Raw genomic sequence first — 16494 nt, forward strand, 5'->3', positions numbered from 1 at the left:
CGAAGTATCCCAGCCCACATCCCACCTTGAATGGAATATACTCTCGTTGGAACATCAGTGAACACAGATGACATTTTGGACATTGAAACTGCTATAGAGCACAATCGTTCCCATGGTGTAGTGTGTTAAGTATCATGCAACAAAATAGAAGTTTTAAAACAGAAAATAACCATTGAAAATTATTGTGACAAGTAAATCGGTGCTTATAGGGGCACATATATTAGTAGTAAACAATCAAAAAGTGAATAGAAAATGATGGTTAATCATCAAACGTTTTCCATAGGGCAGATTGTTAGTTTCCATAAATATGCTTTCCTGTGCCCCACATCTCATTGGAAAGAAAAACCAGAGGATCATAAAACACCAGTGCACTTCTTTCTATAGGCATGTGCGTGAGCATCACTCATGTGCATGGAATGAAATATTTAAGCAAACCATTTACATCTTACTTTGAAGAGAAGAATTCACAAGCTCATTCAGTTCTAACTAAGGGCAGGGTTGTACATTCATATAGATGAATCCAGTTTTGAGAAATTTCACTGGAAATTTTTTATATAAACGGTTGGGGGTGGGAAGCTACAACGGCAATTTGTTCCCCGTTTTGCTGCCATGGCCTCTTGACTGATTTGCTGAGAAAGAAAAGCCTGGCACCCATCTAGAGGGGGGGGGGGAAGAGGGAGAGAACAAGATGAGGCTTTTAGAAAATTGAAAAATGCCTTTAGAAAATAGAAAGCAGTTACTACAGATTAATCATTTCAGCAGAAGACTTATGGAATTTTCAAAACATTGAAAAATATTCAAAAATTTTATTTCTGGCCCGGGTTTAGGCATGACATGAGTCGTTACGTGTGGGAATGTAAAAGCTGTCAGAACATAGTGATCTGGCCGGTTTGATGGAATCACAGAAGATGATTAAACATTGGACAGTAGAGTCCATGGATATCATCAGCCCCATGCCCAGGTCTAGGCAGGGATCCCATTACATTCTGATGTTTTTAAGTATACCGGGACTAGCCACGGTGATAACTTTACGGGAGTCACCCGCAATGCACAATTGTGCGAAAAATCCACAGGGAAAAAATCATTCGCCTTGACCGGGATTCGAACCCGGATCCCTCGATTTCGGGCCGAGTGCTTTAGCCAGTTAAGCTACCGAGGCGTCATTCTTCCCTGTGGAAATTTGTGGACTATACTGGACATGGTAGCGGACATGGACTCGGTAGCTTAACTGGCTAAAGCACTCGGCCGGAAATCGAGGGATCCGGGTTCGAATCCCGGTCAAGGCGAATGATTTTTTCCCTGTGGATTTTTCGCACAATTGTGCATTGCGGGTGACTCCCGTAAAGTTATCACCGTGGCTAGTCCCGGTATACTTAAATTCGTCAAGAGAGAACACCTCTGTGTTCAAAGTTCGGACTTTACTCTCCGGCTGCGGCGCCATGCGCACGATTTGGACTGCTCGTCGCATAATATGCTCGGCAGTCCATACCACCATGTCCAGTATAGTCCACAAATTTCCACAGGGAAGAATGACGCCTCGGTAGCTTAACTGGCTAAAGCACTCGGCCGGAAATCGAGGGATCCGGGTTCGAATCCCGGTCAAGGCGAATGATTTTTTCCCTGTGGATTTTTCGCACATTCTGATGTTTGTTGAAAATAGGGTAGTTTCCTTCATCAAAGAAATCGAAAGGTAGTGATTAGAGATGGGTCAAAAAGAACCGAACTGCCAAAACGAACTGTTCACTGAAATGAACCAGTTCGAAAATGAACCGTTCTCTAAAACACCCTGTTCACTGTTCATGTTGGCACTGCACAATTGCGGCGTACTCGGTACAGTAGGTATGATCATCAAGAGGCATTTTGAACTGCAGCTTACTCGAGCAAGTACGTTGTGGGTACAACAGATGGCGGTTACGAGGGAGGCCATCCAAGGCCGCCGAAGTGCGTCGTAGACGACCGAGCCCCTCCCCTTCTTTCTCTACTATTCCCCTCCGATAGCCACTGAACCGTTCGTTCTAACTAATATTTGAACTGATATTTAAAATATTAGTTCTTTCGAACCGTTCGAAATAACTAATATTTGAACTGATATTTAAAATATTAGTTCTTTCGAACCGTTCGAAATAACTAATATTTGAACTGATATTTAAAATATCAGTTCTTTAGAACCGTTCGAAATATTAGATCAAATATTAGTTTCCTCTGGGCGTTCAGTTGGGATATCGCGTTCATTTTGCTTTCGTATTCTGAACATTTGTGGATCTGTGGATGCATCTCCAAAAATATTGTTTAAAACGCGATTCATGAACTTAGGAAACGATTGAACACATGATTGTGAAACATTTTTTTCGGTCCCTTTACCAAGTTGATATTTTGACTTAGTTTTTGGCGCCTACGATGAAATTTTAATTTTTTAAGTGCGCTGTATTGTGCAATGTGGATGCATCTCCAAAAATGTTGTTTACAACGCGATTCATGAACTTAAGAAACAATTAAAGTCTTTGGACTTTGTTTTTTCAGGTGCATCATCTAACTAGGAGTTTAATCGTTTCTTAAGTTCATGAATCGCGTTTTAAACAATATTTTTGGAGATGAATCCACATTTCACATCACATCGCACTTAACCCTTTCGAGACCGCGGAGTTTTCGTCTTAGCTTGACTGCTGTACCGCTCCCCAAGAGACTCTTCTTTCTCGTGGTACGGAGCATTTTTGGAGGGCATTCGTTAAGAAGGGTCTCGCTGAACCTTTTTCGACCCCTCCACGGTGGGACTCCGTATTATCTCGGACTCCAAGAGTAGTTGTGCTCCCTCCTTTCCGGGTTTACGACCATACCTGCGGCATTGGTTCGCGGTCAACTTATGTATTGCTTATATGTATTTAGCAAATGGATAATTGTTGCTTGCACGTAAATTACAGGCATTGAATATAATTCCTCATTTTTATCTGAGCATTGTCAAATTTTAAACGAAGTTCTAAGGCCATTATCAAAGCATTTAACGCAGCAACAATTTCCATGTTGATGTTTATACATAACTCGAGATAAGTTAATATTTGTCGTAGAATTACGTTTAAAAATTGTAAACGCTGCTCAAAAGACAAACAATTCAATTCTTAGTTTATATTTCTTGAGAAATGAACAAATATTTATTTCGAAAATTGACTCTATAAACAATTGTATGACCGCTGTCCCTTACCGCTGAGAGAGGTTATAAAAGACGAAGGGTCCGGGTACCTGCTCCCGGATTCGGAGGGTTAATCCTAAACCCCGAAGCGTTGGGTCCCGAGACAAATGCGACCTAAACCCACGACAGTCCTGAAAGGGGGAGAGCTCGAAAACCTACATATACGGGTTTCGTTTTCTTGACCGGGAAAATCTCACACGTATATATACGCCCGTGGTCTCCCGGGTCAGGAAACGTCCACACGTATATATACGTGTACGGTAGGGAAAAGGTTAAAAAATTTCATCGTAGGCGCCAAAAACTAAGTCTATAAATAAAAAAGAGTATATGATGACAATATAAAATGTGTATATTGTATCCACTATTTATGTTTTTCTTAGGTTGGTCGTACAGATATTTACTTTTAACTGGTTTAATCTATATTTTACCCTGCGTCGCTTAAGAGTTCTCAACTGATGATAGTGGGAAACACATATTTGGCTCCAAATTACATCAAATTATTTGTTTGTATCTGCAAACTTTGGCAAGCTTGTAATAACCTATTAATCGCACACCACACTAAGCTTTCATGTACTCTAAACGCATGATAAACAATATTTTCTACCGAATGACCCTACCTGTTCACTATGAACCGATATTTTGAACTGTTCTTTTTACTGAACAGGATCAAAGTGAACGGTTCATAAAAATGAACAGTTTAACCCACCTCTAGTAGTGATTGTGATTCGTTACCCACGATTAGTGTCTTCATAATATACAAATTATTTGGTTTTAGAAATCCCAGTTTAGACGAATGTCAATGGTCATTTTTAACCTCATTTGAAAAAGGCCAGATTGGCGCCCATGCCAATCCACTCCACGTGACGTCACAGTGGCCTAGTATCTACACGAGTAGATAGGAGTTTTACATTGTCTGAGATTACCTATGCATGCATGAGCCACAGAGCTCATGGAAACATGTCTTAACAATCAACTATTAAAACTGCCTATGGTGGGAAAGTTTCCTTTGTTTGATAAGGTATTAATAATCCTTATTAATCCAAGCGCTATCTGCTAGCAGGTTACTCTGCTACCTGCTAGCAGCCTGCATCGTAGCAGTGCTCATAGCCTTGCACCAAGGTGGCAGCCAGAATCAGAATGATGTCACATGGATTTTTCCCAGCATTCAAAATTAGATGTTGCGTTTTCGCATGCTTGAAAATTTTCACTTTTCATTTAAACGCGAAAAATAGATTAAAAAATCATAAAGCGTGAAAAACTCCTGGAGTACTTATTTCACGCTATAGTACATCTTTTAATTTAGGCAATAAAAAAAATAGGAAACCATCCTATTGCATTTGGTGGTCGATAGCAATACCAGCATTCCGTCAATAGTCAGCATGTGGCTTAATCTTGTTGCACTCACGTTATTAATGAGTGTGGATGTCCGGAAGTAATGATATCTGATAATGGTGCACAGTATGTAGGCAAGGTATTGAAAAGAGTTGTTTGGCATTCCTCTGCACCACACTGCTCCTCCAGTGGCATTGGCTGGGGTATATTATCTGTGTGATGGGGATTTGCGTTTTGGTTACAGTACGGGACTTTAGGCACCGCGGAGAGAACCACAAAGGTTGCAGAAGTCGAGACAGCTAGTGAGTCAACAGCTTGAGGTGTTTCCTTTCCATTTACCTTCCTTTTTCTACCCCCTCTCCCTTCCTTAGAGATACAGGACTCGGGACACTTGAAGAGTGTAAGTCACCGAGGGAATCACAAAAAGGACAAACCTTTCATTCCCTTCACCTCCAATCAGAGTGCAGGCGGATTGATCCTCAACTCACCTTTCCTGCACTGGCACCCTTATTTGCACCTTGGTTATCAGATTCTAGTGATTTGAGCCACTCGTCATCAACCACATCCAAAGCTAAGCAGGAGAAACAGTGCCATATTACGAAGTGTTTAGAGAATTTTCAACTCGAAGCATACCTCTCCATTAATGCTTGGGAGTCTTCTAGCTTTCTGTCATAAATCTAAAAATTGCCGAAGGAATTGAATTAAAGGTAAGATCAGCAATTTATGGATTTATGGCATCAAAAACTAAAATATGAACAGAATGCTGACAGAAATTCTACACTGTTTCACATTTTCATGAAAATATGAAAAATGCTTACTCAAGGCCTAAGATATTGAGTTCCATTCGATGGCATGTTATGATACTCATAACGGAATAACCTAAAAACTATAGAAACTTTGTACAAATAGAAAATAGAGGTACAGTAGGTAAGGGGTCAATCACATAACTACATTTAGTCCAATATTACATCATCCAGTTCCTTCAGCACCTCGGTACATTGACAACACATTAAGTAATTTTTGAGCACTTTCCACGACATAAAAACCAGCAGAAATGGTAACTAACAGAGAAATCATCCGACAAAATATTACCTCCCAGTGATATTCACCCACATGGCACTTGAATTCTTTGGTTAATCACGCTTGCATGAGAGAGGTCGTAATGACAAAAAAAATTAAAAATGGCTTTCTCTTGCAAGCGGAATCCCCACTAAAAGGACCGGATACCAAAGGAAAAATGATCAAAATATTGAAACCAAAAGTTGGAAAAAACGCACTTACACTTTTGTGGTAACGCCACTTGTAACCAGAAGCTGCGCACGAACTAATTTATCAGAATTGGCCAATGTTTCCAAAGCCTTTACGGCAGCATTATGCTTCGCCTCTTTCTTGGAACGTCCACTTCCCGTCTCTAAAACAGAACAAGTTTTAATAGCAACGAAAAGTTTGAGTACTTCATAAGCAATGGATTATCGCCCATACCTCGGACATTTCCTGCTGTCACGACGTACTGAAAGAAAGTATCGTGTCCAGCACTATCCGTAATGAGCTCATACTGAGGAGTAAATCCCTTTCTCAGCATATACTCATTCAAAGTTGACATCGGCGTTTTGGCCGTGGCCATGATGTACCGGTTTACGCCCCAATTCTAAGGGAGTGTTTCTACCTAATACACACAAAATAAAGGGCATGAGAGTTAACCAATTCACTACAACCATAAACACGTGAGATGACTTATTACATACCTCTTAAATTATTCAGCACAATACACTTGTCACGACACACAGTTAACCACCAGCCCCGATACCGAGCGCGTTCCGAGATTCACTGGCAGTACTGCCGGTGCTGCCAAACCGTTCCGAAATCAAATGGCAGTACGGGCAAGGGGGCGACAGAACTGCGATATATCGTATAGAAAACCTCTTTCGATTCGATTTTTCCGGAGCCCCAGTGGTCCAACGGCCTACCCAACATAGAGGCGCTGGTGTAGCCTGTTTTTCTGTGCAGTAATGAACTGGGGGCTGCCATATTGAATCTCGATGTAAACAAACGTGATATTGAGGCTTATTGATAGTCATTAGTGTTAATTGCAGACTTTTTTTTATTGCTTATAGTGTCCCTTACGATTTTGGAATGTGCTCGATGAAGGATACGAGTCTCAATGATCTTGGTTATTGCAAAATTGCATGGGTATGAAATGTATTTGGTGATGAAAATGTGAGTAATTCTGTTTCCTTCATTATTCCATTTTGATTTCAACCTGTGATTAGCTAACCTTTTCTCATGTTTTCAAAATTTTATGGTGTCTTGTATTCCTTATATTTCAATATGTTTTTCATTGTACTTGCAGTTTTTCTAGTGTTCAAACTACTCATTTATCGCTAGTGCTATGCTTTCGTTTGTTTAATGCTAATCATTTTGTTGGTTATGTATGTAATTTGCTATTTCAACTCTGTCCTTTCAACTGTTTAATTGTCATTATTCATTAAGTGTTCTACGATGTTTACATTTCTTAAAACTTTAATCTCTTTCATTTTGAAGTAAGAACTTAATTTCTACTACATTGGTATAAAATATTCTTCACTTTTCTCGTTTTCTACTTTTGGAATACTTTCTTTCGTATAAGTGATTGATATTAACTTATAAGAACCTTTCATTTTAAGACTCCTCTGCCAAGATATGTTGCATATCTTAATGGGTACTCATCATGAACAACTTCCTACGAAATAATGTCCTCCTTTCATAATTAAATAATTATCTTCCATGAAATGATATCCAAACTTGCATGCTTATTTCTAGTGAAGTATTGTTATGGTCTATGGTTTCAGGATTAGCATTGTTTTCCCTGTACCAGAGCTATTGCAAGATACATCTACCTCAAGGAAAATTGGGTCACCCTCTTTGTCTATAACTGTGGAGTGTTTACTTAAGTAATGGAATCTTTCTCCTATTACGCAAAGGCTGCTCATCTCATGTTGTCATTGATATTTGTTGCTTGTGCATCTCATGTGCTTGTAGAATGGTTAACTTTCTCAGATTTCATCTCTAGTATGTCATATTGAAATTGTTATTGTTGTATTTCTTTTGCCAGTTATTGTATCAATAAATACTAATGTCCACTGAAGTAAGTTTCCGAGATCATTATTCTTACCAACCACCAGATCGCCAGTTGACTTTGTACATTAATCTTGTATTATGGTTACTGCTTTAGTAACCTGGGGAAGTTCTTCAGGAAGATTTTCCTACATTCACTGCTTTTAAGTTTCTCGCAATTGCAGTATCATTATTAGGCCTGAATAGCACGCTCTATCGTGACGCGTAAAAAAAATTGAAACACGCGCCGAGATGTGCATTCAAACTTCGCGGCAGCATTAGACCACTGGCATAGATGGCACTGGTGTATCAAAACCTATACGCATTATCCTTATGGGTATGTCGCCCCCTTGGTACGGGGGCCTTCACAGTTCGGCGTTGCGCAGAGTCCTCTGGATGGCAGTTCTCTACACTACTCCCTCATAGGGTCGAGTCGTTCCATACACTTCCACTATGGGAATTGAGACGTCCGCCATTTTAGTTCTTCCGTCTCTATAGAGTCTTTTGGGGGAAAGTGATATAATGCCAGTTTTTTCATAAATACGCGATTCCGGTCGCATTTTCGGTAATTATAATATATTCAGTCTTGAGGTACTAGGAACACTTAACTATCAATTTGTAAATTTTAAATCGTGAAAAATAACAAATATTCGCGCTTCAGTTAAGTTTTGATTCTTTTCACAGGATGTTTTTCTAGATATGAAACTCTCATATTTATGTCTGAAACAGGGTAAATTGTTTCCAAAAGTACAATTACTGCTCCCAGGGCTACTATATAGCGTTTTGTTCTCGTCAAAGGAATAATTTCAGATTTTGAAAAGTACAATATCAGCTGAGAGAGAATTGTTATCTTCAGATCGGAAGAGATTTCGCATGTACTATCTGAGTTAACTTCCATGAAAACAGCGCAATGGATATTATACGAGGAATTTAAGGACAAGTCTGGTCAATTCTTAGTGCCGAAAAATCGGAAATATTATCCTACCTCAAAATTAGACAAGAAAAACTAAATAAGTCACAAGCTGTCATGCAGTTTATGTACTTTTCACGAGAGTTGCAGATCATAAAAGATATCATCAAAGGAGGTATATAAAAGAAAAAAATCACATTTTTCCAAAGTCTATAATGTACACACACCACAAATGTTACATTTTAAGATTTCCAGAATGATTTAACAATTCCATTGAAACTAATATTATTTACATAATGCAAAATAAAAAATAAATGTTAAGTGCACAAGATGTAACATTTCTATTAAAATGGATTCAAATTAGTTGGAGAGAATGATGAATAGGTGATGACAGCTGCCACACATCTTGCATTCTTCTCAATGTTGCTATGTTCCTTTACCACCAATGACATTGACTACTCAAGTATATGAACCCGTAATTAAAAATATAAATAAAATTTCGTTAACTACACCAAAAGCATTAATTAATAGTAATTTTAATGAACAGCATCTCAGTGATACATCAAATTCTCACAATCAACAGTCATGATAAAGTTCTATAATGTGTTAATGTTTATTAAACCTGCAATCACTTAAGTTTCTATATCATATTTCATGGTTTGAGCAATAGGAAATTAATAAATTAAATTTCAATTGGCAGACAACTTTCGGGAAATTAATTCTATTACCAAGATGGCAATCTTCCTGTCAGCATACAAAATTATAAAAAGGAATAATATGACATTAACATTCCACAACACTGTTACTCAGTGGCATAACTACGGGGGGAGGAAGGGAAAGATCCCTCCCCAAAGCCTCAGAGAAATAAAAAAATTATTTATAATTATTTTATATATTGAACTGCATCGACTAAAAGTTAAATCTTTAGTGCCAAAATGATTTCAAATGTATTTCCAGGAATGTTATTCTTCAAAAATTTTCTTGGACTGATTCGCTGTCTGATGGGGGGAGGGGGGGTGCCACCCCAGGCCATCCTATCCTTCCCAAAGCATATTCCTAGTTAATTTCATGAACATAATAACATTTCATACATACTAATTTCCTCTGCAAAAATAAGGGGGTACTTCGTAACTGGAACTTTAAAACTTGACTGAAGGATAAAAAGCAGTGGCTTCATAGTATGTGGTTTACAATATCATTGATTAAAAGATTCAACCATGTTGCAATGACCTATTGCAAAATTATTTTAACCATATGCTGAAGTAGAAAATTGAAAGTAAGAATTACAACTCTACAGCATGCTTAAAACACTCTGTTGTACTTCAACCATACAGTATAGTAGGCCCTTATAATGTATTCTACTGAAGACAAAATGATTCTTTGGTGTTCTATACAACAAATACGAGAACTAAACAAGAAACCCAAAAATTACATTTAAATATGAATTATCTTCTGCATGTTTATCGATGAAATCTTTGGAAAAGAATGACGCCAATCTTAAAATGATAAAAATTCAGCCAATCAGTGATGTATAAAAAAAGTAAAGCTTATGCTACAATTAAAGTTAAGTTCGAACTCCAAGAGAACCAATGCGTCTAATATTTATATGCCACTTTCATTATGTGGTGTTTGGCTTTTACTTTGCAGTGCACCATTTTCCTGTAGGAACTCTAATGAATTACCTTCAACAAATATATTCAAAGCTACAGACACTAACCTCAACCCTTAAGAAACAAATAAATGGCAATGTGGTACCCTATTCATACATACTGGTGAGAAAGGGTAGTTGAACGTTCAATGTCAGGGTATTTCGTGTAAAATGTAGAACTTGCCCAATCAGTAATTTTAGCATCGTGCACTAGTTCTTCCTATGTTGCTCCCTCGCCACATGACACCCTTGGAACCTGCTTGAACAGCAGCAGCAACATGCAAGTGATAATGCAAATCAAATTTATTAATTTATTCCAATGGTAAACATTACTAATCACTAGAATATAGAATCAACGCAAAAGGAAATGGCAGAAAGTCCCCCTACGGCTTAGGATAAACACCATAAATGGATTTAGGAGTACAATATCCTAGGTTTATCGCAACATATCACTAAGAAATGCATTTAAAGAAGTTTTTATTGCAACAGAAATCATGATATCTCCAAGATATCATTAAAACCGTATTATTTTCACACAATACCGCATCAGGTCTTGAATAAGTTATATCTACACATTAACAATAAGCTTCCACTCCACTCTTAATAATCACTATTTTTATAAGATTTATAAAAGCACAATTAAACGCACAGGCTTAATAAAAGTAAATATAAAAGTAAAACAATAAGTTCTAGAGAAATGTACATGAATAATATAGACACTGACAATAACGCATTGAAATTGAAATGGTGTACGAAGAATAAATCAAAAACTCCTAGTTATCCATAGCCATATTTTTTTAATAACTCTCAATAATTAGGCATGAATGGTACCGTCCTCTTTGATAATCACTGAAGCCATTTCAGAAAAACCTAATTAATTATATATTTCCATATTTTACAATTAGTTACTAAGCTCGAATACGTACCACAAGTAAATATTCGGCCAAAGATGTTGAAACTTCAAGTACACAGGAGCAGACAGCAGTATAAGCACTGGGCCACGACAAAAGTTCGGTGTTGATGTATTTTTCCGTTTTAACCAGCCCTAGGAATGTAATCCTCTTCAAACAAAACTGGAATTAAAAATTCGGAATGAGTCAAGGAAAAGATCAGTCGCAATAGCGACTCGTCGAGATTTTAATTGCATCCTAAAATTAAGCATTCACACTACTTCGAAATATAATAGTCATTCTTCTCATGAACAACACACAAATAAAGCAATGAAAAGCGGAGTTTCGTCCACTAATATGTATCCGGATATGCAGATTCTAGTCAAAAACGTAATTGTCTTTATTGTTGTAAATGACCGTAAGATTACTTCATACCGGCATTGACAAAAACAAATATTTTTTTTGAATACAAAACTAGCAGCACTAATAGTTATTGTTACACTTTGGTACGTAGTAAAGAACTAAGTCAATCATCTCTGCAACCCAGACTAAATATTATATTTTTGTCACAAAATTTCACATATTCCATTGATGAATAGAAAACACACAAGCACAAAAACACTCGTCAAGAACCTGGCCGGATTATCTTAAGAATTTGTTCTTGTTGTAAAATAGATTTTTTGTGGGTATAGTTAAATGCGGAGTTATAATACAAAAGCAAACATTCTTGTAATAAACTCGATTTTAATGTGTAGTCATAAATATGCGATATAACTTACATTAGTGATAATTCTTGTTTAAAAATAGATTTTGTTGCGCTGCAGAAGTGAAAAATCTTGTAATAAACTACATTTTGGTACGCAGGTAGGAAAATGAGAAATGATGATACAAAAGTGAAAATACCATTCATAAACTCAACTTCAGTGCTCAAGTAAAAAAATGCAAAATTGTTATGCAGAAGTTAATATTCCTGTTATAAATTTGAAATATTCCAATATGACGGAAGACAAATTTGATATAACAATTATAAATAATAAAAGCGAATTATTTCTCAAACTGGATATTAGAGTGAATGAAAAAAATGCATAATGAGAGTATAGAAGTGGAAATTTTTGCCAGGACATTTAAGTGAAAATTGTTATATTCTCAATTTCAATGCACAGAGAGAAAAATTCGAAATAATAAGTATTGACATTTAGCATTTTATTTGCTTTCGCATTCAAATGAGTTTATATCAGAAATTTTACCTTCTTTATTTGCATTCTGCATTTTTCTACTTCCGCAAATACATCGATCCCATAACAAAAGAAAATTCATTCTGTATTTTCATTTTGCATTCATCTTCCTTTGCACAAAAATCGAATTTTTAACAAGAATATTCATTTTTGTCTTATGTTTCAGCTTTATTCTTCCTATACGTACGTACAGCGTACGTATAGGAAGTACGTACGCATTACGCATACTTACGTACGCATACATTACGTATACGTACGTACGCATTATGCATACTTCTTTCTGTGCACTAAAATCAAGATTTAACAAAAAATAGATCGCTTCTGTATCATCATTTTGCATTTCCTTCGTGCGTCCTGAAATCACGTTTATAACAAGAATTTTCACTTCAGTATCAAAATTAAGTATACTTCCCTACTGCGCACAAGAATCTTGTTTCTAACAAGATTTTTCATTAATTCCTTTTAATCGTTTTGCACTTTCCAGTCCTCGAGATGATTGTAAGAATTTCCACTTTCGTATCATCATTTCGCATTGTCCTCTCGTGCACTGGAATTTTTTTTGAAAGACATGAATTTTCACTTCTCTATCAGTGTTTTCACCCCATCGCACTGAAATCACGAGATCATAAGATGAAGATTTGGTGCTATGTGGACATTCATTGTGTGAAATATTTGGTGAAAAATTTGGTGCTTTGAGGACATGTATTGTGAGTGTGAAAAATGGTATTTTGAGGGCTTTTTAAAATTTGTTTTCTACTTTGTATTTTGGGTTATGTATATTATTGTGTCTTAATGCACTTCCTAAATCTATGTTACCACCCGACTTCATGGTCGACTTGTAACTAAATATTTTAATAATAATAATAATAACTATCACCTCGGATTCCAATGTGAAGACTGAATGATGATGACAATAAAGTATGAATTACTACTGTGCACACCACGTACAATAACGATGATTCATTTTTTAAATATGATTTTAATGTGAAGGAAGATTAGTGTGAAATAATGACCAAAGGTTAAAATTGCCTTTCTAAACGCGAATTTAGTGTGCCGAAAGAAATATGGGACACGACATTACAGAAGTGATAATTCTTTTTTTGAACTCGATTAACTGCCTCGGTATAAAATACAAAATGAAATTATAATACTATAATGTAATATTAGCTGACTAAATAATATAATATTAGAAGTTAATATTCCTGCTACAAATTTTATTTCATTGCAAAAGAAGAAAAATGCAAAATGACTTTACAGAAGTGAATATCCTTTTCATTGCTAAATTTCAATGCGAAGGTACATAAATGTGAAATAATAATATAGAAATGATTTTTTTGTAAACTGGATTTTAGTCGGAATCCAAAAAAATGCGAATTATTATCACAAAAATCATTATCCATTTTAAGAACTTAATTTTCCTCTCTTTAAATTTAGAAAAATGCTGGTTTCTACTCAATTTTAAAAGTGCGCAGCAGGCAGAAAAATGTTAAATAAAAAGTTATCATTTTTTTTACATTTCCTTCAATTTTTGTTGTAAACTCCATTTTAGTCCTTGGGTAGAAAAAAGCGAAGAAGCATCACAGAAGTAAATTTAATTTGGCTCGATTTTTAGGGGTAGGACGTAAAATGGGAAATGACAAAAAAGAAGTAAAAGTTATTTTTATAAATTCGATTTTAGTCATGGGCAGAAAAATGCAAAGAGACATTCCAGAAGTGAAGATTCTTGTCATAAACTCGATTTACGTGCACATGAAGGAAAATGCAATATGGAAATATTTTTTATTTAATGAACTCTATTTCTGTGCAAAAATAGAAGAAAGGATCGTGTAGACAATACCCAAGTTTTAATATCTTGAATTTAAGAAGGAGGAATAAAAATGGGGAATTAGAATAAAGAAAGGAAAATTCTTGCTATAAACTCAATTTTAGTGAGAATGAAGAAAAATGCTAAGTGAAAAGTCAGAAGCCAAAATTCTAATTATAAACTCGATTTCGTTGCTCAGGAAGAAGGTTGCTAAATGGTGATTCAGAAGTGATACAAAAGGCATTGAATTATATCTACGGTTTCGTTTGAAACTACACAAGTGTTCATTGACCTTATCTCTCCCAAAAAGATGTATTAACGTTATATAACGTATAAAGGTTCATGGGCGTACCCAGCGAGGGCCAGGAGGGGGAAGCTGCCTCCCTAGAAGCAAAAATCACAAATGTCTTTAAGGAGAATAATATTTTTTCAAGCAAACAATTTTAAAAACTAATAAAGAGCTGTTCGAGTTTCCTAAAATGGTTGGTTAGCTTGTCCCCCACCTACCCAGTTTTGATCCTGTGTATGCCTTGTATGGGTTTGGGTGAAACTTTCGACAAGGTCATTGACCTCTCTACTCCTAAAGGAGGCCCAGTGACCTCTCTACTACCAAGAAGGTCATTCACCTCATCATTCCCAAAAACGTCATCAAACCTTACAGGGTAGTGAAAAACGGCGGACAGGGTCATTGACCTCTTCACTCACAAAACAGTCATTGAACCTTATGAGTTAGACTTAAACTACAGACAATGTCATTGACTTACACCAACTTAAAAATTTCGTTGACACTAGAATTATGAAGTTGTTTCCGAAACAGAGTCCACTACAAAAAAGATCATTGAACCTTACGAATTTGAGAGTGAAGCTATGAACAGGGTCCTTGACCTCAGAACGACCCAAAAAGGCCATCAACCTTCCTGCTAGTTCACATGATCACCACCGGCAGAGCTCCTGTATTCTTTCTGTGAAAGACAAAAAATACAGTGTGCTTTAAGTAGAGGCGCGCAAAAGCCGTTCCGCTCGAGTCTCGCTCTCGGGAGTCAAACTGGTAGTCTCACTCCCGGGAGCGAACAATCCCGGATTGCGGTCTCGGGAGCGAGCGGGATATATTGAGCTCTCGTCGCTCCCGGCAATTTGGCGGATAGCACATACGCAGTGGGCTACTTGCTTTCATGCAGGGAATGCATATTTATCTCTCTCACAGTGGGTTCTTGGTCTCATTCTGGGGTGCGAATCCACCACTGGTGAACAGTAAAATAAATGCATAGCAAGTATAATTAATTATAATTGTATAATCTAGGGCAGCGGTTCCCAAAGTGGAGGTCGCGACCCCCAGGGGGGTCGCGGGCCGTTCGGAAAGGGGTCGCGAGATGTATACGAATAATAAAGTGAACTATGTACTTAAACTTAGACAACCATTTTTAGGGGGTCGCGGCTAAAACGTATGGGCTAAAATGGGTCGCAGAAAGAAAAGTTTGGGAACCGCTGATCTAGGGTATAAGAAGAGAGATTTATTCCAGAATTTCATCCATAACATGGAGTGCTAATATTCTTTTCGCTCAGAGAATTGTAAGACGGAAATTTTCAACTGCAATTGATGTATAACATAAGTTCGTATTAGTGGAATTTATAAGAATAGTACGCGAAATAAAAGAACAATAACTTGATGTGGTTTTCATTTACCATCATTACGTTGTATTTCAATTTCTTTTTGCATTATAATTAATAAACAAAATGTCATTCACATGGTCTGGGTCAATACGTGATCGACGGTCAGTTATTACAAGGCCTGCACGAGAGAAGCATCTTTCGCTGGTTGCACTACTGGCAGGAATATTCATTATCCGCCGAGCGACCTTCGATAGCCGCGGAAAAGAATGCCGATGGATACTCCACCAATGCAAAACCTTCTGCACATATTCCGGAACGCTTCGCTCAATGTAACGCGTCACTTCGTCAGTGGTTTGTGGTATTTCAGGCCTTTGCAACCATTCTGAAAACCTCTTTTTCATAGGTGGACTATGACAAGTTTGAGATAAATCACTTTCTTCTGTGATTTCTGTCACTATAAGGATAAATGTTAAATTAAATCATCGTGCTACTACTATAAATTGCAGCCAGTAATTAAGAAAAAATCTTTATTTTTTGTAGTGATACATTACCATTTACTTCCTGGCACATTATTCGAGCGTTGTCATACACGCATTGTCGCTCTTCAGATGTTAAACGGAGGAGGTCTTTATAATTTGGATTTAAAAATAGTGCCATATAATGTCGCCTTTCCAGCTGAGACATAACTTTCTCATCGAGAAATGAGGCTGCCCTTATCTTGATTTTCTTAAGTGTCTATTGAAAGAAAAACAAAAAGTCAAATACATGTTTAGGAAACAAGAAGTAT

General features: G+C 36.9%; 2 protein-coding genes across 3 annotated transcripts in view; both read right to left on the reverse strand.

Annotated features, from left to right (window-relative positions):
- The window catches only part of LOC124161162 (RISC-loading complex subunit tarbp2-like), a 44977-nt gene extending 38597 nt beyond the window's left edge, over window positions 1-6380 (reverse strand). The window contains exons 1-3 of the mRNA XM_046537394.1: window positions 6262-6380; window positions 5999-6182; window positions 5798-5927 (exon numbers count right to left, since the gene is read on the reverse strand). Coding sequence (XP_046393350.1) covers window positions 5798-5927; window positions 5999-6140 — 272 coding nt within the window. The 5' untranslated portion in view covers window positions 6141-6182; window positions 6262-6380. The remainder of the gene's footprint in view (window positions 1-5797; window positions 5928-5998; window positions 6183-6261) is intronic.
- Window positions 6381-11191: 4811 nt separating this feature from the next.
- The window catches only part of LOC124161163 (RISC-loading complex subunit tarbp2-like), a 59800-nt gene continuing 54497 nt past the window's right edge, over window positions 11192-16494 (reverse strand). Inside the window, exon 9 of one of the 2 annotated variants that reach the window (XM_046537396.1) lies at window positions 11192-11240. In XM_046537396.1, the coding sequence (XP_046393352.1) occupies window positions 11231-11240 (10 nt within the window). In that variant the 3' untranslated portion in view covers window positions 11192-11230. Of the gene's footprint in view, window positions 11241-14677; window positions 15059-16494 lie in introns of those variants that run through there. The other variant, XM_046537395.1, reaches the window with a different exon arrangement.

Source organism: Ischnura elegans, chromosome 6 (assembly GCF_921293095.1).
Source record: "Ischnura elegans chromosome 6, ioIscEleg1.1, whole genome shotgun sequence".
Taxonomy (NCBI): Eukaryota; Metazoa; Arthropoda; class Insecta; order Odonata; family Coenagrionidae; genus Ischnura; species Ischnura elegans.